The sequence below is a fragment of the Oryzias melastigma genome, linkage group LG11 (assembly GCF_002922805.2).
Source record: "Oryzias melastigma strain HK-1 linkage group LG11, ASM292280v2, whole genome shotgun sequence".
Taxonomy (NCBI): Eukaryota; Metazoa; Chordata; class Actinopteri; order Beloniformes; family Adrianichthyidae; genus Oryzias; species Oryzias melastigma.
In genome coordinates, this window is record NC_050522.1 from 24,035,509 (window position 1) to 24,061,593 (window position 26,085).

Genomic DNA, 26,085 nt, shown 5'->3' on the forward strand with positions numbered 1-26,085 from the left:
CAGTGATGTTTTGGTCCATTCCTCCATCACATCTCCTCTAGAGCAGTGATGTTTTGGTCCATTCCTCCATCAGATCTCCTCTAGAGCATTGATGTTTTGGTCCATTCCTCCATACAGATCTCCTCTAGAGCAGTAATATTTTGGTCCATTCCTCCATACGGATCTCCTCTAGAGCAGTGATGTTTTCGTCCATTCCTCCTGCAGATCTCCTCTAGAGCAGATATGTTTTGGTCCATTCCTCCTGTAGATCTCCTCTAGAGCAGAGATATTTTGGTCCATTCCTCCTGCAGATCTCCTCTAGAGCAGTGATGTTTTGGTCCATTCCTCCTGTAGATCTCCTCTACAGCAGAGATGTTTTGGTCCATTCCTCCCTACAGATCTCCTCTAGAGCAGAGATGTTTTGGTCCATTCCTCCATGTAGATCTCCTCTAGAGCAGTGATGTTTTGGTCCATTCCTCCATGTAGATCTCCTCTAGAGCAGTGATGTTTTGGTCCATTCCTCCACCAGATCTCCTGTAGAGCAGTGAGGTTTTGGTCCATTCCTCCACCAGATCTCCTGTAGAGCAGTGATGTTTTGGTCCATTCCTCCACCAGATCTCCTGTAGAGCAGTGATGTTTTGGTCCATTCCTCCATAGGAAATGAATGAGAAAGTCTTCAAATTTAAAAAAATTAAGTAGATTAGCAACAAACCTTTAAATATATTTATGGGCTATGTTTTCATTTTTATAGTAATTTTCAACAAAAAAAAGGAGTTTACTAAATATTTTAGAAACATGCTAATGTTTTTAGCTAATTTATCTACTGAGGTTTTTAGGTTAATTTAGAGTTTAGCTTCTATTTTAGCAACATGTAAGCATTTTTTGGCTAATTTGCTATTTACTGGTGTTTTAAGGCTAATTTAGAGTTTAATTTCTATTTAACAACATGCTAACATTTATGACTAATTTAGCTTACTGAGAAATTTTAGTCTATTTAGCTAGTTTTTTGTAGCTAGTATTTAACCGATATTCAAGCTTTTTGGTCTCTGATGTTTTTCAATGCTAATTTGCAGTTAGTTTAGCAACATGCTAACATTTTGACACACAGATTTTTGAGCTGATTTGGTGTTTAGCTCATATTTAAGCCACACACACGCTAAATATTTTGATAATTGGCATGTATTAGGGATTTTTAAGTAATTTTTCTAGAATTGTTTTAGAAATAGAGGTCACCTTTGGCGCTCTTTTATAGCACATTAGCAAAGTTTCCAGTCTTTTTTCAAATTTTACACTTTGCAAATAGCCTTTGCATTTTCAGCAAATCCCTTCAGCAATTAAATTGTGTCACTATTTTCAGCAAAAAGCATTCAAACCAGCATTATCACAGGGGATGCAACTTTTCTAGTTACATTTGATCTCTTTCATAAGATAAATGCCACACATACATGCTAAAAACTAAAAAAAACTGGATTTTTATCAGAGGGGAACTTTAAAGCATTATAGCTCAAGAGTATTGAAACTTTTTTTCCTCTAAAGACAAAAACAAGAACAACGTCTCTGGTATCAATTCACTGAATGTGACCCTTTAATCTTTAGTGCAGTTTAGCAGGTGTTTACTTTACAGACTCAAAAAACATCAAACAAGCTGAATCATGCAGGTCTGAAAAACATCTACACAACAGCAAAATTAACACAAGAACCATAAACATATTATTAATGATAAGAATAATAAATATACACAGTCACACTCACACAAAGTCAGCCGAGTACCAAAAACAGTAACAAAGATCAGAAATACAGGCATCTGAAAGGCTTCAGTCCAGGAAGGGTGAAACTGTCACAAAGTCGGAACCACGCGGTTTATAAAGCAGCTTTTCTTTTGCCGTCTGGTTTTGGTCCCAGTTCAGATTTCTTTTCCTTAAAAAGATTCCGTCAATGTTTCTCTTCATTCTGACTGTTTTGTCTTTTTACTTCTGAATCCAAACTCAACAGAGAAGGTAAAGACGGAACCAGAACCTCGGCCAGAACGTGCACCGTGAAGAACAGACGCTCGACAAGGGTCATGTGACGAACAGTTGCAGCCTGGTGGTGGAGTCGAAATGACTCTTCTTTTTTTGGTGTTGAATAGAAACATTTAGTTGTAAATACAATCTTTAAAAAGTTGAAAAGACGTGCATGTTGTGCTTCCAGTCTTTTAAACCAAATAAGAAACCGTGTTGATAGTACTTCTCAGAATCAATACATTGACGTTTTTCCTGTTAATAATTAGTCAACGTCCGGCGTGTTTTAATACAAACATGTGGATACAAAGGTCTGCAGAAGCCACTACGATTGATGTAACGTTAAAATCAGCAGAAAGTCGTACCTAAACTCTACTTTTGTGGCTGCTGTCAGTATAGAACCCCATTTTACCCAAGTAGAAATCCAATAGATATCATATAAAGACCAAGCTAGCGAAGCCTTGTGGCGCCGGCCTCCTGGTCACATGACCCTTATCTTAAAAACAGTTGTGACCTTTGAACCAGCTCTCCCAACTCCGGTTTTTTGTCGTGCAGTCTGTTCTGCCGGGACTTTTCCAGACGTACCGACGTTCTTCTTGCGGAGGGGGAGGGAAAGCGGGGGTTGGGGTAAATGGACGGACCGGGGGAGGGGGCACAACAGCGGCGTCCGAATTCCCTCACTACCCCCGAAAACTCGGGAAGACTAGATTAGTCCCATTTTAATGCGTTTCGGACAATATGTTTTATTGAAATTAAATATGATTTTTTTTTAAAAGACTATTTATGAATCCACGGCATTCTGATCATTAAAAACTTGGACGATTTATAAAAAAATAAATATACGTACATATTTTCAAATGAATAATCGATCAATCGCAATGCATTGTGGTCTATATTCAGTCATCTAGTGAGCATCGATGCACGCTAGTTTTTCAGTGCACTCGAATTTGGAATTAGTAGATTCGGACAGCACTAGAAAGTGGCGAACGCACCGTTTTTTTTTGCAGGGGCTTCTGGGAAATTTAAAGATCACTCCGACAAAATGGCAATTTAGTGCACTTAGTAGTGAGGGAATTTGAACACAAGCAGCGACACGATTTGAGATCGTACCGTTTCAGTCCAATCAACGACAAGTCTTTGACTGGTTTGTTCATCTTCACATCAACAGAAGCTAACCGTTGATCCAGCTAACATGCTAACAGATTTAACTTCAGATAGCGGTAGTGGGAAATGAAACAGGTAAGATAAAAGATCGTTAGTTGGAAAGCTTTAAGAAATGTCAGTTCGCATTAGAGACAAAGGATTAGCTTGCTAGCAAGCTAAACGTTTAGCATAAGTTAGGTTTAATGTGTGATTTAGCATGTTAGCTTGCAGAAAATGTTAGATTAGTTGGATAACGGGTAATAGTAATGAAGAGATTAATTAAGAAGACTATCAAAAGTTAGCATGTTAGCTGGCAGGTTAGCCAACAGCAGCTAGTCATCACTGCTTTGCAGCTTGTCCGTTGCCTCCAGACGAGCCTCGTTGATCCAGCTAACATGCTAACACCAGATAAAACGGATTAAAAGTCAGATAGCGGAAGTGAGAAGAGAAATTAAACATAAAATTAAAGAATGTTAGTCAGAAAGCTGTAATAAATGTTACATTTAAGACAAAGGATTAGCTTGCTAGCAAGCTAGACGTATGGCGCTAGTTAGGATAGCTGTGTGATTTAGCATGTTAGCTAGCAGAAAATGTTAGATTTGTTGGATGATGGGTAATAGTGATGTTGAGATGACTGGTTAATTCATTTGTTAGCTAAAAAAAAGAAGATGACTATCAAAGGTTAGCATGTTAGCTGGCAGGCTAGCCCGTTAGCACAACAGCAGCAGCTCGTCATCACTGCTCTCCAGCTTGCCCATGGCCTCCAGACAAGCGTCGGGGATCTGAGCCGTGTGCACCATCCCGCAGTGTTCACACGTACCATCCCGCCCTCCTCGACCACTGTGTCCACGGTGATGGTGGGGGGCGTGGCCTGTGGTGAGGGCGGGGTGCGGCTCCAGCAGGGGCTGCTGCACATCGCTGATCAAAGACGATGAGGAGGAGTCAGAGTCCGACGCGGGGATGAGGAGCTCCACGTCCTCCTCGTCATCCCTGCTCCCTCGCCGCTCTGCTGCCTCGGCGCCGGCTCCTCCTCTCTCCAGCTGGTGGAGAGGGCTGTGATTGGCCCGATTCTGCTGGTTTTGGCTGGTTCTGGTCAAGGTCCTGGCAAGGCGATGCAGGTTCTGGGCCAAGCGGTGCAGGGCGGAGCTGGACGGAGCCGGCGCCTCCGAGGAGTCCCTGTGACATTCCGGCTCCTGGCTGGCCGTCACCACGGTGACCTGGCTGGAGGAAGGCGGAGCCTCCCGGGTCCGGTCGCGGCATCGGTCTGGTGTGACAGAAGCCGCGGGCGCTGCCAGCGACACCACCGCTTCGACGGCAGAGGGCGGGGGAGTTTTGTGAGGGAGGGGGGCCACCGGCCCGCAGACGGCGCCCACGCCCCGCTCCCTCCCCCGGTCGCTCTCCGTGTCCGTATCGTCGGAGTCTGGAGACAGGAGGTCCGAGCCGGAGCTCCCGGTGCTGCCAGAGCCGGTGCTGTCGTCCAGATCGGCGGAGACCAGGGCCAAGGAGCCCGACCGACGGGATCGGGAGAAGGTGAAGAGTCTGCGCCACAGGTTGCTATGGCGACCGGAGTAAGGGAGTCTGAGGGAGGTGAAGCCGAGCTGGGAGCGGACGGCGAGCCGCAGATTCTCCAGGACTGAAGCCTGAAACAGAGATGATGACATCATCAGATGAATTCTGTTTTAAGGACGGAACTCAAATCCAACAAATCCAATTTTGTTTTGATTTAAATTAATTTAAAAGTGTTTTTATTAAATCTCTTTAAGAAGAAAAAGAAACCGACGTATATGAGCCCGTGTGAAAAAGCATGAAGCTACAGGCATTTCTACATAATTTGAGGATCCTAATATTTGTCAGGAAACAAAGATATAATTAAAAATATTACAAATATGATCTTTGAGATGCAGATTTCTTTATTTCTGGTTTATTTTGGATGTGTGACTTGAAATAAACGATGAAAAAACTAAACAAATTTGTGATCCCAGATATGAAAGCTGTCCTAAAAAGGGGCAGCAGAAAAATAAATCACCGCCTGTTGGAGACGAGGTTAAATTGTCACTCCGATCATCTCTTCATCTAATTTCAAATCATTCTCAGTGAATTCTTCAATTATTGTAATGCCACTTTTAGCCCAAATGTTTTAAATCTTCGTCATTTTCTAGGACATAATTTATGCAGAGCGGCATGTTTTTTAATCTGCTCCTGATTCACAACTATTTGAATAAATAAATACTAAAAAAATCAATTTTTAGATGAATTTTCATAACATAAATCCCCTATATTTAGATAAATGTTACAAAAACATGCTAAAAACACCATTATTATTGGAGTGGGTCTTTAACTGTTTGGATATAAACTTTAGCTTCTTCTACTTTGGCGGTCTGTTAAAATTATTTAATCTGACTCCTCCAAAGTGGAATAAATCATATTGATGATCCTAACTATGGTTTTAATTTCCCTGTTCCATAGATGGTGCACTATAGAAACATTGACCTCAGTTGAGGTTCAGAAAGTTATTCTGCGTACATTTTCAAAGCTTTAAAACTGTAACTTTATAACATAATTATGAACTAGATATATAATACTAGTGTGAATGCTATAAGCTGAATTTGGCTGAAGATGCTGAAATTGAGAGCTAAAAAAGCTGAAGCTGATAGCTAGCTAAAATATGAGCTAAATTAGCCTAAAAAAAAACAAAAAAACAAACAAAAAAAACACTTAGGTTAGTCAAAACAGCTAGCATGTAGCTGAAAAAATAGCTAAATTTCAAAATACCTAAATTACTGAAAAAAACCTAATTTACCCAAACCGCTAGTATGTTGAAATATTAGTTAAACTCCAAAACAGACTAAAAAAATCTTAGTAAATACCAAAATCGTCCAAAAAACTAGAATGTCAATTTTTAAAACTTTAAAACCGTAACTTTTAAACATAATTATGAATAATAAAAAGGCAGGAATATTTTTCCAGAATAAATCAACTTAAACCTCAAATAACTTTCAATATTTTACTCTCCATAGAAATATATTTTGTCAAAATTATACAAGTTAGAAATGAGCACAAGATAACATCATTAATAACAATAAAATAAAATGATCCGGAGGGCCGGATCCGGCCCCCGGGCCTTGATGTAAATACATATGGAGTCCTTGGATTCCAACTCTGTATAAAGTTTGAAGACTTCTATCTCAGTTCTGATTGTCACATGTTAAAAGAATTAATAGAAATAAATCTAATAGATACAACAGAACTTTATAAAATAAGTTTACTTCAAATTTACATCAAATAGTCTCAACAAGTTGCTACGATAAAAAATAGTTTATTTTAACTTTATGTGAACAGAAAGTCATCAGATTTCTAATGTATTTCACAAAAAAAAAAACCTCTTGTTTTAACCCGATTTTAGACTTATTTTTGTGGAGCAGCAAAACAAATGTAACAAAACATCCAGTATTAGTTTTTAAAGAGTTTTAAACCGGAGTTTCAATTCAAATCACGTTCAGGTGAGTCTACCTGACTGCCAGAACAAACAGGGAAGTCCTCCACCGGTGGGATCAGCCCCTGCGCTATCAGCTGCCCATAAGAGGGCGGAGCCTCCCTCCTCAGAAGCTCCGCCTCCACTCTGGAGAGCTGGGTTTCGAATGACCTGCATACAAGTGTTTGAATTGCAGCTTAAACAGAAAGTAACGTCATGACATTCAGCAGGAGGGCAGATCCCTCACCTGCGTTCGAACATGCGCAGCGAGTACAGCTTGCAGGTGCAGCCGAGGGCGATGACCAGCAGGAGGCCGCAGATGAGGCTGCCGATCACCGCCGCCGTGATGACCCTGGTGGGGACGATGACGGGGCAGCTCTCCTCGTCGCTGCCGTCGCCGCAGTCGTCCTGCGCGTCACAAACCCACGACTCAAAGACACAGCGGTTATTCTGCAGGAAGGAAAGGTTTCATAAAAAAACCAGCTTATCCAGATGCATTTTCCTCTTTCAGCCAAGTGGTTTTGTTATTCTAAGATTAAATCCTTCGGTACCTTGCAGTGGAAGTTTCCGGGCTGACAGAAGAAGCAGTTCTTCTCGTCAGAACCGTTGGGGCAGTGGTTCTGGTAGTTGCAGCGGTCCGATCGGGGATAGCAGGCTCCGTTTCTGGAGCAGGGGAACTCGTCCTCCTGGCAGGACGAGCAGTTCAGCTCGTCCCGGCCGTTGGGGCAGTGCCAGTAGCCGTCGCAGCGCTGCTGCTCCACGTAGCAGCCCCAGTTGCCCCCGCAGGGAACCTCCCAGGGCAGACAGAACCCCTCCACCTTTAGGAGGAAAAAACCCAAAAATGGGTTCTACTTGTTCAGAACTCACACTAGAACACTGAATGAATTAAACTCACCTGGTAGGTGACATTAAAGCCTCTGGCCGTGTTGATCTTGTCGGCGTAGAAATGAATCCTCAGCTGACCCGACGAGGAAACCACGGCGACCGGAGTTCTGGAGTCGAAGGCAGTCAGAACGCGCAGAAGGCGCCGGGGGTTCTCCTCCAGTCCGTCGTAAACTTTCACGTAATCTCCGTAGCCCGTCCCGTCCAGTTTGAAGTCTGTAAACCTCAGAATGACCTGGAAGGGGGAGACGGCTGATCCGTTACCGAAGAACGTTTAAAAACGTAACCAAAACTAAATCTACTTTTTATCTCTCTTGACCTCTAAAAATGAGGCTTTAAACGTGAAATTTTCTTTACAATTTATAATAAACTTGTTTAATTCCTGAGAATGTAGTCTAAAACTGTCTGTGTGCTGCCCCCTACTGGTTGAAAGGAGGTTTTACAGTTGAATTTTGCGATTGGTCAGCCGGTGAAAGTTCCAGAAGTTTCACGTCATCATGCTCTGCAGCGACAGTGCAAAAGCCCCGCCCATCTTTGAACACTCGACACGCTTGACAGTTCAAGATCACCACTTGACCATTTGAGCCCCGTTACGCCGCTCTCGGCGGAGGTCGCCCCGTTACGCCACTCTTGGCGGAGGTCGCCCCATTACGCCGCTTTCGGTGGAGGTCGTCCCGCTACGGCGCTCTCGGTGGAGGTCACCCCGCTACGGCGCTCTCGGTGGAGGTCACCCCGCTACGGCGCTCTCGGTGGAGGTCCCCCGCTACGGCGCTCTCGGTGGAGGTCGTCCCGCTACGACGAAGAATGGCGGATGTTGCCCAAGAGAGCGCGGCGGATGCTGCCCCGCTAAGCCGCTCTTGTCGCAGGTCGCCCCGCTACGCCACTCTCGCCGGAGGTCGCCCCACTACGCAGAAAGCGGCAGATGCTGCCCCCCTACGCCGTTCTCGGCAGAGGTCGCCCCGCTACGCCGCTCTCTGTGGACGTCGCCCCTGTATGCCCAGCTTGGAAAGCTGGCTGACCGGCAGACAAAGAGCGGCTGTGGAATGGAGATGCAGCCTGCTTGGGCCTCCTGAACTTTATGATTTGTATTTATTTATTTTATTTTCATTGAGACAATAATAAAAAGATCAATCACGTCCAGACCACACCTCCTCCACCCTGCTGCCCCCCCCCTTGCATATTTCAAATTTGGGCTGCGAGTGGAGCCAGCCTCCAACGTCCTGTTTGTTATTCTTTAAGCAGAATCTCTTTGTTTCTTTGGGTCTAATGGGCTGGTTACCTTGCGGTGGTCTCCAGTGTCGATCAGCCAGGTGCAGTTGCTACCTGGAGGGTAGAAGTCTGGGTAGTTCGGTGAACTGAAGGATCCGTAAAAGTTCCGCAGCCATTCTCCACAGGTGGGAACGTCACAGTCGATCTCATCGCCGAGGTCCTGAAAGAAAAAAAAACATCAAAGATCGATGTTTTCACGTGTTCTGGGGGGGGTTTTCTGATGATGGAGGACATATATTAAGAAAATTAAGCTTAAAATCCGAATTCTGAGTATTTCTTAGTAAATCGGTAAAAAACCTGCTAGAAAAATTTCTAAGCAATTCACACACACACACATATATATATATATAAAATTTAGACTTAAAACACATTTGATAAGGAAATCATATCACCAATGAGCTATATAGGCTTGAGGCTAGCTTCTTGTGTACGCAGAGTTGGACGCCATATCTACATGTCAATGCCCGTTTACTGCTGTTACAATATTACAAACAGAGCTACAAAAACAAGAATGAGACTTTCACAAGTAAATTACTACTGTCAGCTGATAAAAGAGAACTTATAGAAAACATTTTAACACGATCTGAGAGAGTTTACTCTCAATAGTGAACGTTTAGGCGGATCTTGTAGCCTATTTTGCACTATTTCCAGGTTTTCTGGCAGGACCATCGATCTAATTTGTTCTATGGAAGATGGTATTTGTCTGACCTCAGATCAAAACAGACGACCTGCTGGTAATATGATTACTAAGCAGAGGAAAAGAAACTAAGCAGGATACCCTCAGTAGCGGCGAGCAAAGAGGGAGGAGCTAAGTGTGGAATTTCCGTCCAGTGGGCAGAAAGGGACATGTGGCGTTTGGAAGACCGCCCCTTAGACGTTTCAGTTTCTTCAAGTCCCCATGACTTTTTTTTTTTTTAAACATTCCCAGTAGTGTTTTAATTTTGATTATGAAGTTTTTAACCAAACTCCCACAACCTAAATGTTTTAAAAAGCCATTTTTCATGTTGATCTGAAGCCTCTCCTCTGAGGGGGCGTGGCTTTTATTTGTACCTTGAAAGTCCAGAAAGGCTCATTAGTACAGAACGTATTATTATTATTATATAACCTGAGATTATTTGGTCTTTTGTCAGATTATTTAAGTCCCAAACTGAGACAGCTTTCACGGGATGGACAGCTTTGGCGGCGTCCTGGTTACCTGGCAGTCGATGCTGCCGTCGCAGCGCAGGCTGTGGGGCAGGCAGGTGTAGATGCGGGTGTAGCGGGACAGGCAGGGGAACTGGTTCAGGCTGCACGGCTGGAAGGAGAAGGAGGAGTCCACGCACAGCTCCTCGTCAGAGTTGTCGCCGCACTCGTCCATGGAGTTGCAGCGCCACCAGTCCGGGATGCACTTCCCATTGGAGCAGTGGAACTGGTCCACGTCACAGCTGGTGGCTTCTGGCTTACCTGCAGGAAAAAAAAAGGTTTGCAGCCATGTGGTGAAAGTTCCGTGCTTTCCGAGTTTTCTCTTGTGTCTGTTGGGAGGATTTGCATCAGCCTTTAATCCAGAATTACGTCACTAAATCACTTTGCCCGGTAAACAACTGTTATGCAACATCAAGAAGAAGCGCCGGCTTATGGAGGCCCGGTCAGAGCGGTCCAAAGAGCAGATGAAAGGAGGAACCCGGCGAGCCGCCCTCACCGGTGATGTAGGACAGTCGGAAGCCTTTCCCCGTCAGACTGTCGTCCGAGTGGAAGTGGATCCAGACGTGGTCCTGGGAGGTGATGTAAGGCGGCGGCAACGAGGATCCGCAGACCCGGAGGCCGTCCAGGCTCCTGTAGCTGCTGATGGACATCCAGTCGGAGGTGCAGCGATGGGAACCCTGAAGATCAAAGTCCTGAAAGCTACGGGAGGGAAAACAAAAATAAAACGTTGGCCTTAAACACATTCTATTTTTTTAGAGCTTTTAGAGTACATGTGTCAAAGTCGAGTCAAAGTCATTTTATTTTATTGTTATTAATGGCCCGATGTTATCTTATGCTTATTTCTAACTTGTAGAATTTTGACAAAAAATATATTTTATGGAGAGAAAAATTATGTTACATTTATTATGCTAAATATTATGTTAAAAAATATTATAAAAATAAATATTATGTTAAAAGTTAGGGTTTCAAAGTTTTAAAAATTGGCATTCTGCTAGCTTTTTGGACTATTTTGACATTTACTAAGACATTTCAGTTTATTTTTGGGTTTAGCTGAATTTTCAGCTACATGCTAGCTGTTTTGGCTAATTCAGGCTTTTCTTTGGCTTTTCAGGATATTTTTAATTTTGGCAATTTTTTTCAGCTACATGCTAACTTTTTTTGGCTAACCTAAGTTTTTTTTCATTTTGTTTTTTAGGCTAATTTGGGATCTAGCTGGCTTTTCAGCGTTTTTTAAGCTATCAATTTCAGCATCTTCACCAACCAAATTCAGCTTACAGCATTCACACTAGCATTATCACAGGTAATGCTATATATCTAGTTCAGAATTATGTTAAAAAGTTACAGTTTAAAAGTTTTAAAATGTGTTCAATGAATGTTTATCCTGTTCAGTCCGCCATCTAAGGTGTGTTTTGGGTTTTTGCCCCCTGTGTGATTGAGTTTGACACCCTGTTCTAGATTTTTGTCAGTGATAATAACTGGCTGCATTTGACAGCTTTTCTTTTTTCAAAAGCACACCGATATGAAAAAGCTAAAGATGTTCCCTGGAGTTATTTTTAAACATTTGCAGACATGGAAACTTCAAGGAATTGTGGGAAAGCTAAATATTAAACTATAAAGTGGATGAAATGCTAAAATTGTTTTTAATTCTAAAGACTTTCATGATTAATTATTTTTACCTTAATTTTATTTAAAAAAATGTTTAGATTTAACTCTTTTTTTTAGGAAACTACTAAGTTTCAGAGACTTGACTTTATCATTTAAAGTCAAATAAATGAAATTTAGTTACAAATGACATAATTGTTCTTAAAATGTGCTTTGAAAATAGATTAAAAGATGATTGACTTTAAAACTTTTACATGAAAGAAGTTGTACTTAAGCAAAAATAAAGTTAAAATTATTCTTTATTCTATAGATTTTCTTCGTTAATCCTTTTTGATCATAACATTAACTTTATTTTGAAAAATCTTGATGCTTAAGTTTCTTTTTCCAACTATCTTATTGTGAAATTTTCAGAAACTGCTTCTTCATTTAAAGTCAAATATATGCCATAATAATAATAATGTTTCTTTCTTCATTTTATGCTCAGAAAAAAACAATAAACTTTAAAAAATAAGAAAAACATTCTTCTGGTAGAGAATAAAGAGTCTCACCTTATGGTGATGGAGTCTCCGGGTCGAGCTCTGATGATCCAGCTACAGTTCAGCCGGGTCGGGTACTGAAACGGCCATCCGGGGCTGGTGACGATGCCGCTGGACGCCCGGAGGAGCTCCGCCACATCGCCGCAGGCTGGAAAATACGAAGAAGACGCTCTTATTTATTCAACGAGACAATATTTTTTTTTCTTAAAATGGATTTAAACTCACCACTGGAAAAGCCAGATGCATAGACGTTGTCGTTCCTTTGAGAAGCAGCAGTGCATGCTGGTAAAAACAAAACGGATAAACCGTTAACTACAGGATTATCTTTAGAATGACGAGTTTATGGTTTTGTACTCAATCATTTCTGACTGCAAAAACATACTAACTACACCAGAAAAATATAAAAAAAAATGTTTATGAGCTGAATTAATTAGAATAAAGAAAACCAAGAACTTCACTGCAAACTATTTGATCCTTAAGATTTTACATCCTGTTTTCAGACATTCAGTAAACGGTTTCTAATTTATCTTTGCTCTACACCTTTACGATATTTTCTTAAAACCAACACAATGGAGCATTATTTGTGTCTTAATAGCCGTTAGAATCTGGAAATAAGAACATTCTTGTCAAAAGATAAGAGTCAAAATCTCAAATTTCCCTGTAATTTTGGTTCAATTTTAAGGATGTTATTTTAAAGTTTAATATTTTAAACAAAATTTTCAAAGAATAAGTGCTAGTTTTAAGTTTGATGAGGATTTATTAAGATGGGCTAACTTGTACATTATGTTCTAAAATGAGTCATTTCCACTTATTACACTTTTTTTTTGTTTTGTAATGACAATGAACTACAAAAAAAACTACAAAAAAATACAAACTATTTTAAACCAGCAAAAAATAGACATATAATTGGAAATAACCATTCAAAAATTACTTTTTAAATGCTTGTGTGAAGCTCCTCTTTTAATATGTTATAATAAGATACCTTAAGTTGATAATTTGACAACTTTATTGTGATTTTCTTCCTTTCCTAACTTGAGTGTTACATTATTTTGAAATGTTTGCCATAATTTTCAAACACTTTTAATGATGAGTTTTAATTTAAAAAACTAAAAACATGATGTATATTGTTAGCGTTAAGGTTATTTTAAAAAGTTAGGGTTTTAAAGTTAAAAAAATGGCATTCTGCTAGCTTTTTGACTATTTTGGCATTTTTACGATTTTTTGGGCTGTTTTGGAGTTTAGCTAATATTTCAGCTACATGCTAGCTATTTCGGCTTTTTTATTTTTTAGGCTTTATGCTATCCGTTTTGGCAGATTTGGGCTTTTCTTGTTAAGTTTTTTAGGCTGCTTTGGAGTAAGGCTAATATTTACACACTAGCTGTTCTGGCTAATTTAGGCTTTTTTTCAGTTTTTCAAAAATATTTTGAAATTTAGTAATTTTTCCGCTACATGCTAGCAGTTTTGGCTGATTTAAGCTTTATTTTGGAGTTTAGGTAATATTTCAGCTGATGTTAGCTGTTTTGGCTAATTAAAGTTTTCTAGTTTTTTAGGCTGTATCTGAGTTTTGCTAATATTTAAGCTACATGCTAGCTGTTTGGACCAATTTAGGTTTTTCTTTTAAAGTCTTTTAGGCTTTTTGGAGTTAGGCTAATATTTACACGCTAGCTGTTTAGCTATTTTTTCGGCTACATGCTAGCTGTTTTGGCTAATTAAGGCTTTTTTATTTAGTTTTTTAGACCACTTTGAAGTTTAGCTAAAAAATTTTCGGCTACGTGCTAGCTGTTTTGGCTAACCTACGTTTTTCTTAATTTAGGCTAATTTGGCATTTAGCTAACATTTTAGCTGGCTATCAGCTTCAGTGTTTTCAGCCATCAATTTCAGCATATTCAGCTATCAGCACTAGCATCCTCAGCAGCCAAATTCAGCTTCTAGGATTCACACTAGTATTATCACAGGTAATGCTTTATATCTAGTTCATAATTATGTTTAAATGCGATGGTTTTAAAGTTTTAAAAATCTAATTTTAGAGTGTTCAATAAAATTTGTATCTTGTTCGGCTCGCGACCTCAGGTGTGTTTTGGATTTTGGCCCCTTGTGCGATTGAGTTTGTAACCCCGGCTCTAAAGGAACTATATAGGGTCCACCTGAATCGTGGTCCAGACAGGTCATCAGAAATGGTGGACTCACCTGACAGGATGAGCAGGTAGACGACACTCAGCCTGCAGCCTAACCTGGGAGCCATAGTAACCCTGACGTCTCCGCCAGCTGTTTGGCTTATTCGGATGAATCGGATGCAGATGATGAGTCCAAGGTCACTGAATCGAGCGCCGCATCTCAGCTGACCGTGAAATGAGCTGATCTGAGATCGGGATTTTTAGCCTCATCAGAAACACCGCTCCAGCCTTCCCGCCGCGCTAACCTGCGCAGCTAAACTGCTCTGACACCGTGTCCCGTTTTCTGACGCGAACAAAGACATGGGAACTGCTAGCTCCGGGTTTTCGCTGCCACGGCGGCTGTTAGCACAAAATCGGCCCGGTCACGTGCATCGGCTGACACAAACGCATCGCAGCTTTAACGCAACAACGCATAATGTGATTAAAGGTCGGCCAGCGAGCGCGCACAAAGAGAACATCAGGGCCATCGACCACCACCGATGAAGCACCCAAGCTAGCAGCCGGAGTCCGGCTGAGCCTCGCGCTATCACCGACCCGCTTGGAGCGACTACATTGAACGACACCGTAGTGAAGCCGACGAACGCGCGGTCCAACCGGGTCGACCCCAACGAATGAAGGCCGAGGATGGGACGGAGGCCAGAGAGCTGCTCCGCGCGCTCGCGCTACACCATCTTCTTCACGGCTGGAGCTAACGGTTAGCTCCTCCGCCGGCCGAACAACAACAGACAACACACACAACGGAGGAGAGAGAATTACACGGGAGGCCCCGCCCACTGCGCGTGCCTGCATGACGTCACGAGCGAGGGGACAACCTCCTACCGCCCCCGAAATTACAGGCTCACGTGTTCAGGGTTTTAAACGGTTTCTCCCTCCCTGACATAAACAACTGTAAAAAGTACTTAAAAAAAACGAATATAATGTTTCACTTTAACATAAATTTTCTAAGTTTATTTTTCCAACTATAATTAGCTTGAATAAATCAAGTTTACATTATTCCTTAACTAACAATAATATTGTGATCAAATAATAATTTTAGAACGGTCAGGAAAAAAAAAAAATTCCCAACTTTTTTCAAAGAGTTTATTTTAAAATCAATTAATAAAATACATCCCTGATTTTTTTTAAGAATAAGATTAAATATTCAAGATAATGTATGTTTTTTGTCTGAAAAACATTAAAATTATTGTAATTTAGTTAAAATCTTTTGCAAGACTTAACTTATATGACTGCCTTTAATTAAAAATATGTATTTACACATAATAACATTCAATTTGTTCTTATTTACAAATATAAACATATTTATTTGCGAGTTAGCAATTTAACAATCAGCTTTCAGGGTTTTATATTCATAAGTTTAATTATTTGGAACTGATTTTTTTTACTAATCTATTCTGAAAATCCCTTAAAAATTGGAAAGTAATAAAACAATAAAATTCTCATATTATTTTTTCATACATAAATTAAGACTTTTATTTTATCCCCTTTCCGTTATCAGTGTTTTTGTATCACTTTAGATCTGTTTTTGCTGTTAATACATTAGGATTCTTATGTCTGTCTTTGTTCCAGTTTTGTATTTACATGTTGTGTGACTCAGGATATGTCAAAAAACAAGAAGCAGTTTGGCTAATATTTACAAAAATTAAAAAAAATAAATGCCAAAAAACATGAAAAAAAGCAAAACTTCTAAATATTGTTATTTTTTATTAATTACTTATTTTATTTTGCATAATTATATTTATGTAGGCCCTATTTTTTATTTATTTGTTAATTTTATATTTTTATTATGTGTTAGTTTTGAGTTTATGGATGTCAATTTGTTTGGTAAAACAACTCCCTTCTGCTTTTGTCATTATGTTATTTCAATGTTTCCTCACATTTCAAATGAACTTATAGATTTTTTTGTACATATTTAATATATTTCTTCATATACTGGAAGCTTATGGGGAAACAGAACAAAAGAGCAGCGCCCGGCTAAAGCCCCCGGCCCACTTCTATAACAGCAGCACATATGTTGTTGCCCCACTTCCCCGCTTAAGCAGCAGCTGGAGCTCCTGTCAGCTGTCCTATTGTTGCTTTGACTTCGGGTTCAACACCCCCATGTTAAGACGCGTCCCCCCCCTTCAAACTGTCCATCTGCTGCTGACACCCCACCATCCTCCCCCAGTGTTATGCAGACTGGAGATATGCGTCTCCGGCGTCCAACAAGGCGCTTTGACTGAATCAAAGATGCAACGGTTTTATTTTTTGCATAATTATATGTAGCCCAAGTTTGTCATTTTTGTACGTAAAATAAAATAGTTTGATCCCATTCTCTCCCCAAATATCCTCCTAAAGTTGAACTTTTTTCCCAGTTTCCAATTATTACACGTTAAATTGATTCAAAATTACACATAAAAGTTAGTATTACACATTACAATGAGAAGAAATGGAGCAGCTGTCCCGAACATACCATGTCTGTCACTCTGGGACAGCTGGAATATGCTTCGACCCCGCCCCCCCTCTTGGCTAAATATAATGGAGCAAGTACAGAAAAATAGATTAATGTGATGCTTTTGTGAAGAGCTCTGATGACGAACTGGGATTTCTGGAAATAAACATGTTTTATGACAACTTTCCGGCTTTTCGCAAACAATAGAAAAGAAAGATGGATTTATTTCTCTTTATTTTTAAAACAGAAAGCCTCAGTGAGATATATATATATATATATGTATGTATATTAAATATTTTCCAAAATTTTTAAATTATGTTCTTGCAAAGAGAAAAGCTAATTTCTTTATTTTTTGGGATATTTATTAGGATTTGGAACAAAAACGGCACCTCTTTATTCTGAAAAAGCCTGCCAAGAGTCCTAAACTGCCACCAAGTTTCACTGCTTGTATCTTTTAACAAGTTTACTTCACATCACAGGAACATTTTCAACAAATCAATCTTTATTTGGTCCTTCCTTCAACAACAAAAGGCTAAAACCAGAGTTTTTTTTAAAAAAAATGTCCGGAAATGGTAATTTCATCATAAATATATATATTTTGCAAATATCTAACAATAAACAAAAAAAAAAAAATACAGTTTTAAACTAAATTTTCATATTATCGCAGAAAAATAAGTTAATTCTGATGATAAAGCAAAAATAGACAAAAAATAAGAATGTTTGCTTTTCTGAAACACTGATTTGTTCTGTTTTGTTCTGAATTAAAAATAAAGAAGTTTTATATTTTATTTTTAAGTAAATACAGCGTAAACTCATGAAATCTCTTAATTGTTTTTGTTAACTTTTCCCGTCTAGCAGCTGAACAAACAGAAAATAGCTGAAGGCATCTTGTGTTGGACTGTAGAATTTTTTTGTACACGAGAAATATATTTGTATAAACTCCTTCTGTATTTGAGGCTAAACTTTAATTATATTTGCATGAATTTCTTTTGGACCGGACCCTTAGATTATTTTAAGAATTCAAGTCAAGTCTCCGTTTGGGGGCTGTAACATGAATTGGGGGCTTGTCCGGGATGTCTTTAGTTTTGGTAATGGACTGTGTTTAGTGGACATTTTTCTTCCGTTTTATGATATATGGCTTTAAGGTTTGCATGATTTTATTTTGGAGTGGACCCTTACATCATTTTAATAATTTAAATGTGGAAGTCGATTTAACTAGTCAAGCCGCTCGTTCGTCTCAGAAAGTTTATTTTTTTGTAAACTTTATACATAAAATAGACAAGAAACAGAATCACACAAGTTCTAATTATCACACGTGATAAATCTGATGGATCTACCCATTAATCTGTACAAAAATTCACATTTATTCTCCTCTGAGAGCTCCTTTTGATGGAAATCCACAATCAGGATTTCACCGGGAGGCATTTTCACAAATATTTTCATGTAAATTTTAGTTTGTTTCTATTAAAAAATCCTAGATTTTTTTAATTCCTGGGGTATTTGTGAGAGTGTTTGAGTCATTCAAGTTGTTTTTCTTCCCTTTATGTTATTTTATGTCGTTTCCTTTTACAATCCTCTAGACAGAGGTGGAACATGAATTGGGGGCTTGTCCGTGATGTCTTTAGATTTGGTAATGGACTGTGTTTAGTGGACAGTTTTCTTCTATTTTTTAATATATTGCTTGAAGGTTTGTATTAATTTCTTCTGGACTGGATTCTTAGATTATTTTAAGAATTCAAATGTGGAAGTCAAGCCTCTTGTTTGTCTCAGAAAGTTTATTTTTTGCAAAATAAAAAAAATAGAATCACACAAATTCTAATTCTCACAAATGTGACAAATCTGATGCATTTACCCCTTATTCTGTATCAAATAATCACATTTCTCAATCAGGATTTCACAAACAAACAAACAAATAAAAGTCCTAAACATTGTCTGAATTCGTCCTCCAGCAGCTGGCTCCACCAGATCCACAGCGATAAAATCCTCCTAAAACCTGATCCAGCAGCTGCTAAGACACTGCTGTTGATGAGGAAGCAGATGCGGAGGAATCTTCCACTACGTACTTCAGCAGAAACTGACCCAGAGTGTAAACGGTTCCCCAGCCGACGGCAGGATTCATACTAATGAAGTCGTCCAGGTTCATCTTACTCTCTGAGGAGAAAATACATCGCAGCTTAATGGCATCATTAACTATTAATACGACGTGCTATATTAGGCCTTCTAATAATCAGCAGATCATTTTTACCAGCCGTCTGAATGGGGCGGTACGATGGCGGGGGCATCTTCCAGGTTCCGTCAGCATTCTTCATGTGAGATCGATCTGACGCGAAGTTCAACAAGAAGCAGTGGGCAGGAACCACACGCAACTTCCTGTCATGAAGATCCAGGTTACCATGGCGATTAGGGCCACCAAAAAAGATTATTTTAATAGTTGACTAATCACAGATTATTTTTTTAGACTAATCGACCATTCAGTGGATGTAAAACAAACATCTTTCATCATTAGCTTTAAACTAACTAAGCACTAGATATACAGCAATACCTGTGATAATGCAAGTGTGAATGCTGTAAGCTGAATTTGGGAGCTGAAGATGCTGAAATTGATATCTAAAAATGCTGAAGCTGATAGCGATCTAAAATATGAGTTAAATGCTAAATTAGCCAAAACATTAGCCAAATTAGCTAGCCAAAACAGCTAGCATGTAGCTGGAATATCAGCTAAACTCTAAAATAGCCTAAAAAACAAAAAAACGCCCAAATTATGCAAAAATAGCTAGCATGTAGCTGAAATATTAGCTAAACTCAAAAATAGCCTAAATCAGCTAGCATGGTGCTAAAATATTAGCAAAATTCTAAAACAGCCTAAAAACAAAAAACTCAAAAATTAGCCAAATAGCTAACATGTAGCTGAAATATTAGCTAAACCCCAAAATAGCCTAAAAAACAAAAAAGCCTAAGTTAGCCACAGCAGCAAGTGTGGTGCTAAAATATTAGCAAAATTATAAAACACCCTGAAAAACAAAAAAATCCAAAATTAGCCAAACAGCTAGCATGTAGCTGAAATATTAGCTAAACTACAAATTAGCCTAAAAAACCTTAATAAATGTCAAAAGGCTAGCAGAATACCATTATAAGTTTCAACATTACTATACTCTGACTCCATATAATAAAAAGTAACGACTAATCGACCATTAAATTAGTCGTTGACTATTTTAATGGTCGATTAGTCCACTAATCGTGGCAGCCCTAATGGTGATACATGGATGCGTCACCTGTAGTCTGAGTTTTACCTGTGAAACTTAGGTCTGAGGGTCCGATCCGACCGGAGGGCCTGAGCCGCGTAGAGCCGCAGGTTGCAGGGAAACGGCAGCACCGAGTCCAGGTCGTAAATCACAGCGTCGGACTTTACGCCCACCTTCAGCAGGATCACATGGTAGTCCTGCCACACAAAAAGACACATTCATTCAGGTCATTTTCATGCTTTTTTTACAGTGACTGTCACAGATGGAGTGGTGAGACACACCCAGATCACTGGCCGGTCTTCATGTCCAGACTTTTGCTTCCAAAGAGGAACCTAGCGGGGAACAGTGGATGAAACAGATTTACTTTCAGAATAAAAGACCGAATAGAAGACAGAATTAATCCATCTAGAAGGTGGCATTTTTTACCCCCAAAAATGCACTTTAGGTGTATTTTATACTGCAAAAGATACAGAAATGTTTTGGTGTACATTTTTTTCTGTAAATTAATTCCTGGGATCCTTAAGGGATGTAATTTATTTTTATTACTTTTATGTTATTTTATGTTGTCTCCTTTTACAATCCCCTAAATGGGAGTGGAAAATGAATTGGGGGCTTGTCCGGGATTTCTTTAGTTTTGGTAGAGGACTGTTTAGAGGCCAGTTTTCTTCTGTTTTATGATGCTATAGTTTGGGTGTTTCCTTATTTGTTTATTGGCTTTCTTTGTAAAGTTTGAGTGACAGCTTTTTTTTAACTTGACTGTTCTTTCACATCATTTCAAATTTTCAAATAATTCTATATAAATCAAAGTATTTGTATCTTGACACTAACAGACGTTTTGCAGAAAATATTTTCTGATTTTTACTTTCAAATATTTCCTAAAGCCTGCATTCAAGAGTTTAGAACCTATCATTTAATAGGCTATTATTTACTCATTTCGAATACATTTTCTAATGTTTTTAAGCTAAAATGTAATTTCTAGAATTGGCTTGTCAAGCCGGTTGTAATGTTTCTAGATGTTCTTACCGTTCTGGTGTCGTTGGAGATGAAAATCACAGCAAGCTGCTCCAGTGGAGCTATTTTCTGAGCTTGAATAAACTCGCAGAGCTTCCAAACATTTTCTTCACTGCAGAGAAAGTAAATTACAGCAGCAGCAGACACTCTTTCACTGATAAATATATATTTATCAAAATATGGAGATTCGTTCATTCATCAATTAGTCATTTGAAATATTTCTGTCACGAAAATAATTTTTAAAATGTGTAAAATAAAATATTCGCAATGTGAAACTGTTTCTAATTTCGATTAGCTGAGCAGCTCCGTTTAGCATTTTTCTACTTTTGACCGCAAATGATTTATTAGCACACAACTAAAGACTGTAGAACATTGAGCTGCTTTTGTGATCCCTCAGAATTCGGATTTACCAGTAACAGCTGGTGTAAACGCAGGTTTCCCGGCTCAGTTTTGCTTCTGTACGTCTTTTCATGACGGTAAGCTAAGCGGAAACACCCCCGCCGGAAACTCACGACGTCATATCCGCTCTTTCAAACTAAAAGTCTCACCGCGTTGATTTCATCAAAGTGCTGCGAAAACTTTATTTATATACACAGGTGAGCAATAAATGAACATATACTGTACATAAACTAACATGTACAAGTAAGAAAAATGACTTTTACGTCTAAAGTAACTTTAGGATTAAGGATGTTCAAAACTACACCTGGTAGAAACTTTGTAAGGTATTTTTTTTTTTAACTCTATTGTGGTCAAGAGATGTTTTTTTTCCAAAATAAATGTATTTTACTCTTATGACAAATTTAACATTCTATCAATGGTAAATTCTTGTTTTTAAGGATGATGCACCTTTTGGAAGCGTTATATTAGTTGTAATTTATTTGTTTTTAATGACTAAATTGATGTACTTTGCAGTTATAAGCTGTAAATTGTTTTCTTTTATTGAATGAATGATGCACTTACCAAACAGCACATTTTAAATGTTATTCTAGTTAAAGTGACTAATAAAGCATTTATCTAAATAAAAATTAGATTGATTAAAAATACGTATTAATCTACCACTATTGTGGAAAGCAAGAAAACTGTTCAGTTTCTAGTAAAATAAATCAAAGGTTCTTAATTTAATTAAACTTCTGTTTGAAATTGTATGAATTTTCAATCAAAACAGAAACAGAAAAGTAAGAATATTACAATTTATTGAACAACTTGATGTTGCTGGAAATGACACATTTTCTGAAATGAGAAACAGAAGACTAGAATATTCCAGACAAACATTTGAAATTTCTCTGCTAAAAAAGAAATCCCCAAACAATTTAACAAGTTGCTCAGGTGAAAAGTCGGATCGTTGCATCGGCTCCCGAGGAGAAAATCCACGGTTGTGTGGGATGAAAAGTTACATCCAGAACTCCGAGGTCATGCGTGATCACGTGACCTCTTAGGACTTTGACAGGAACGATCAGCGGATTCTGCAGCAAATCACTGAAAAGGAAAAAAAGGGTTCTATAAAATCTGCAAGCATTAAGACGTCATCAACAAGCATTAATGTACACTGTAATAGTAAAAGTCCTGCCCGTCACTGGGTTGCTGAAACACAGTTTCTCAGCTGTGTATTAAAGTCTTACTTGAAGACGGTTCCGTGACAGACGATCACCGTTCCGTCGTCAGACGCCGAAGCAAACAGCGGGTAACCTTTGTGATAGGCCACGCTCCTCACCGCCCTCTTATGGTGTCTGAAGACAGGAAGTGATTATTGCATCGCTGGAATCCATGTTTAACGGGATGAAATCAGAGTGTCTGACATAAATCAACGTACCGTAGAACCTTGTACGGTTTTGTCGAGAGATCCAGGTCAAACCAGCTCAGCTTACAGTCGTAACTCCCACAGATCACATGATCACCTGTGCAAAGACGTACAGGTGAGATGAAGGCTCCTTTCTGTTAGTGCTGCCACAAACGATCAATTTAATAGTCGACTAATCACTGATTATTTGTTTCTGATTAGTCAACTAATTGGGTCATGTATGTAGAACACACATCTTAACTATCATTAGCTTTAAACTAACTAAAAATAAAGAAAATGAAGAGGATAGTTTATAAAACTTTTAATGAATCATGCAGCCTGTTCCTCAATATTTTATGGTATTAAAACTAGATTAAACTTGAAACGTTTTATTACCTGTGATAACGCTAGTGAGAATGCTTTTTACTGAAAGTAGTTACTGAAGCTGTTTGCTGAAAATGGCAACGCAATTCACTTTAATTGCTGCAGGGATTTACTGAAAATGCAAAAGCTAATTGCAAAATGTTACATTTGCTAAAAGACTGGAAATCCTGTTAAAGAACTATTAAAGATCGCTGAAGTTGACCTATTTTTTTTTTATCAATTCTGAAGTAAAATTGCTTAAAAATTGCAAAAACATGTCAATTTTGCAAAAAATATTTAGAGTGCTGCTTAAATACAAGCTAAACTCCAAAATAGTCTAAAATTCCTCAGTAAACTAAATTAGTCAAAAGTGTTAGCCTGATGCTAAAATAGAAGTTAAACACTAAATTAAACTAAAAACCTCAGCAGACAACAAGTTAGCTAAAACATTAGCATGTTGCTAAAATATGAGCTAAACTCCAAATTATCATAAAAAACCTCAGTAGACGCCAAATTAGCCAAAAAGCTAACACATTGCCTAAATACTAGCTAAACTCCAAAATAGCCTATAATTCCTCAGTAAACTAGTAAACGTTAGCATGTTTGTGTCTGAATTCCCTCCTAACCCCTAACTACTAAAAAACTATCTAGTGCGCTGGATTTCAAAGGTAATTCGGACGCTCACTACTTTTCTTTCGTTTTTCTAAAAAAACGAATATAATGTCATCGATTTCACAAAGTGAAAATTGAATAAAAACGAACATTTTTTGATGTTTATTTATGACTCCACTGTGTTCTGATGGTGAAAATGTGGATTCAAATATTACATTTATTGTTCGAAATTGTTCAACCGCAATGCATTGTGGTCTATATCCGCTAATCTAGTGACCATCGATGTACGCTAGTTTTTCGCAAAGACTTCTGGGAAATTTCGAGTGGAATTAATAGATTCAGACGGCACTGAAAATGGCACTATATGGTGATTGGGGGGAATTCGGACACAACTCATGTTGATAAAATAGAATCTAAACTCTAAATTAGCCTCAAAAACCCCAGTAGATCACAAATTAGCCAAAAATGTTAGCCTGTTGCTAAAGGAGAGTCACTATTGTGTGCATGCTAACGAAGCATTCACATAAATGTTGGTCTCACTGACTCAAAAATAAAAAAGTAATTTTTTTGGCTCATAACTTTGTTCAACTTTACTAGACTCTGACTCCATATAATAGAAAGTAACAACTAATCGTGGCAGCCCTACTTTCTATGGTAGGTTTTAGGCTCCACCTACCTCCGGGGTGGACTGCGATGTTGGAGATCCACTTGGAGTTGGCCTGAAGCTTTTTGGTCATTTCCTGTTTGACTAAGTTGTAGATCCGGACGTAGCGTTGCGTTGCCACGAAGAAGAAGGGCCGAATGGGGTGGAAGGCGACGCTCTGAACGAGACCTTTGTTTCTCCTAAAGGGGTTCTGGCTCCGCCTCCGGCTCAGCTGGTGAATGAACACCTGCAGGTGGCTGGAATTGTCTGGCATCACAGAGGCCAGGTAGTCTCCTTTAGCGTGCCACGTCACCTGATGGACGGCCTGGGAAATAAAGGGTTTATGGAGTAAACGCTTTGATCGAACGAGGATTCCCGTCACTAATGTGGAGTTTCTCACTTTGGGATGCTGGATTTTAAGATGGATCCCTTCCTTTAGCTCCTCCCCCTCTGTTTCAGACCAGACGACGGGCTCGGGACCTTCTGACGGGTTGTCCTCTTGTGAACCAGCAAGCAGGCGCTCCGAAGAAGAAACGACCAGTTTGTCCCCCAGAGACGGAGACAAGATCAAGACCGAAGAGTCTCTGGAAGCAAAAAAGGACGTTGAGAAACGAACAGACAAAACAAAACGAGGACAAATAAAAATCCTTACACAGCAACAGCCAACAAACACAAAGCCGGGTTTGGATTCCACGCAATGCTCTTTACGGCTCCGCCCACTTGAACTGTCTTCATGCAGCGAGCTGAACACACCTCCCAGAATCTGACAGAACCGTCATCACTGCCTATAAATACATAAAAAGGGCACACTAATATGAATAAAATATATATCAAAACTGGATTTTATTTTTGCAAAATTCTGTTAAATCCATTTTTCATCTATTCATCAATCCTTAGAGAAGCATTTGAAAAGATGTTTGTTGTTAATTTCAGGACTAACATAAAGAAAAAAACATAAAAAATGATGGAAGACTTCACCTGAAGCGAGCCACTGTCCGGATGGAGACACGCTGATGGAGCGAACCAGACTGCTGTGACCTCGATACACCTGAACACAGGTACGAGCAACAGGTCACGTAGAATCCAACGGAAAACCACAACTACGGTGGCCTTGAAGGGCAAATCTCATCAAAAAGTGACTTCATTCAAGAAACAGTCACAAGGATAATTAAATAAGATACATAGATAATAGAACAACAACATTGCATTTTAGAAATCAAAATAAATGGAGGACATATATGAAATAATTTAAGATTGAAGGTCCGTTTCTGAGTATTTCCTAATTTGGTAGTTTGAAAAGCTCAGACTTATGACGGCTAAAGTCTCCCTGCTCTGCTCCAATTCTAAATCATCCATTAATAGATCCGTTAACGTCTTCATTTTCCTCGTCTGAGCAGCTTTCTGGCTCTAAACTGGATGGCTGGATAGCTTTGATATCGCTCTTTTTTTTTTTTTTTTTTGCTATGCTAACTTTAGCCTGGGCTTGTGAGTGTAAACAAAGGAATGATGGGAAATTAGCTATGCTAACTTCTGCACCAACAATCCAGCCCACAACACAAAAGAGGACTTTTATTGAGCTTAAAAACATAAAAAAGTCTTAAAAACAAATTGATTTTAGCTAAAAACTGAGCAATCATAATAAAAAGAGAACTAGGAACGATTTTACAAAAGAGAAAAATAGAGGCGGAGTTAATTGAACAATAAATTTATTTCCTCCTGGTGACAGTACGGTGCTGGTTCTTGTTTTATTTGTTGTATTTCCAGTTTCTG

The 26,085-nt window shown here is 39.0% G+C and overlaps 3 protein-coding genes across 3 annotated transcripts in view; all 3 read right to left on the minus strand.

Annotated features, from left to right (window-relative positions):
• Positions 1–1,535: 1,535 nt before the first annotated feature.
• On the minus strand, positions 1,536–15,071 carry lrp12 (low density lipoprotein receptor-related protein 12). The gene is made up of 12 exons (XM_024298410.2): positions 14,253–15,071; positions 12,291–12,347; positions 12,078–12,213; positions 10,424–10,626; positions 9,941–10,188; positions 8,756–8,905; positions 7,490–7,711; positions 7,146–7,412; positions 6,842–7,044; positions 6,633–6,765; positions 3,831–4,762; positions 1,536–3,446 (listed from the first exon to the last, which is right to left on the minus strand). Exons 1-11 carry the CDS (start codon positions 14,305–14,307, stop codon positions 3,833–3,835), a joined length of 2,604 nt encoding a protein of 867 aa, XP_024154178.1. The 5' UTR covers positions 14,308–15,071; the 3' UTR covers positions 1,536–3,446; positions 3,831–3,832.
• Positions 15,072–18,422: 3,351 nt separating this feature from the next.
• Positions 18,423–21,470, minus strand: wdyhv1 (WDYHV motif containing 1). The gene is made up of 6 exons (XM_024298419.2): positions 21,331–21,470; positions 20,933–21,032; positions 20,191–20,241; positions 19,958–20,106; positions 18,913–19,037; positions 18,423–18,818 (listed from the first exon to the last, which is right to left on the minus strand). Exons 1-6 carry the CDS (start codon positions 21,390–21,392, stop codon positions 18,676–18,678), a joined length of 630 nt encoding a protein of 209 aa, XP_024154187.1. The 5' UTR covers positions 21,393–21,470; the 3' UTR covers positions 18,423–18,675.
• A 626-nt stretch (positions 21,471–22,096) lies between these two features.
• Positions 22,097–26,085, minus strand: part of bop1 (BOP1 ribosomal biogenesis factor) — an 8,073-nt gene continuing 4,084 nt past the window's right edge. The window contains exons 10-16 of the mRNA XM_024298568.2: positions 25,294–25,363; positions 24,968–25,100; positions 24,716–24,899; positions 24,349–24,640; positions 22,731–22,815; positions 22,540–22,647; positions 22,097–22,396 (exon numbers count right to left, since the gene is read on the minus strand). Of these exons, the coding sequence (XP_024154336.1) occupies positions 22,243–22,396; positions 22,540–22,647; positions 22,731–22,815; positions 24,349–24,640; positions 24,716–24,899; positions 24,968–25,100; positions 25,294–25,363 (1,026 nt within the window). The 3' untranslated portion in view covers positions 22,097–22,242. The remainder of the gene's footprint in view (positions 22,397–22,539; positions 22,648–22,730; positions 22,816–24,348; positions 24,641–24,715; positions 24,900–24,967; positions 25,101–25,293; positions 25,364–26,085) is intronic.

What these genes read in the sequence shown, in the direction of transcription:
- lrp12 (XM_024298410.2), bottom strand. Translation starts at nt 14,307, where the DNA reads ATGGCTCCCAGGTTAGGCTGCAGGCTGAGTGTCGTCTACCTGCTCATC. An exon ending in CCGACTGTCCTACATCACCG is followed by an intron (nt 10,189 to 10,423) that starts GTGAGGGCGGCT and finishes TTTTTCCTGCAG; the next exon opens with GTAAGCCAGAAGCCACCAGC. An exon ending in ACGGCAGCATCGACTGCCAG is followed by an intron (nt 8,906 to 9,940) that starts GTAACCAGGACG and finishes TTTTTCTTTCAG; the next exon opens with GACCTCGGCGATGAGATCGA.
- wdyhv1 (XM_024298419.2), bottom strand. Translation starts at nt 21,392, where the DNA reads ATGAAAAGACGTACAGAAGCAAAACTGAGCCGGGAAACCTGCGTTTAC. An exon ending in AAGACCGGCCAGTGATCTGG is followed by an intron (nt 20,107 to 20,190) that starts GTGTGTCTCACC and finishes TTTGTGTGGCAG; the next exon opens with GACTACCATGTGATCCTGCT. An exon ending in CCGCCCCATTCAGACGGCTG is followed by an intron (nt 18,819 to 18,912) that starts GTAAAAATGATC and finishes TTTTCTCCTCAG; the next exon opens with AGAGTAAGATGAACCTGGAC.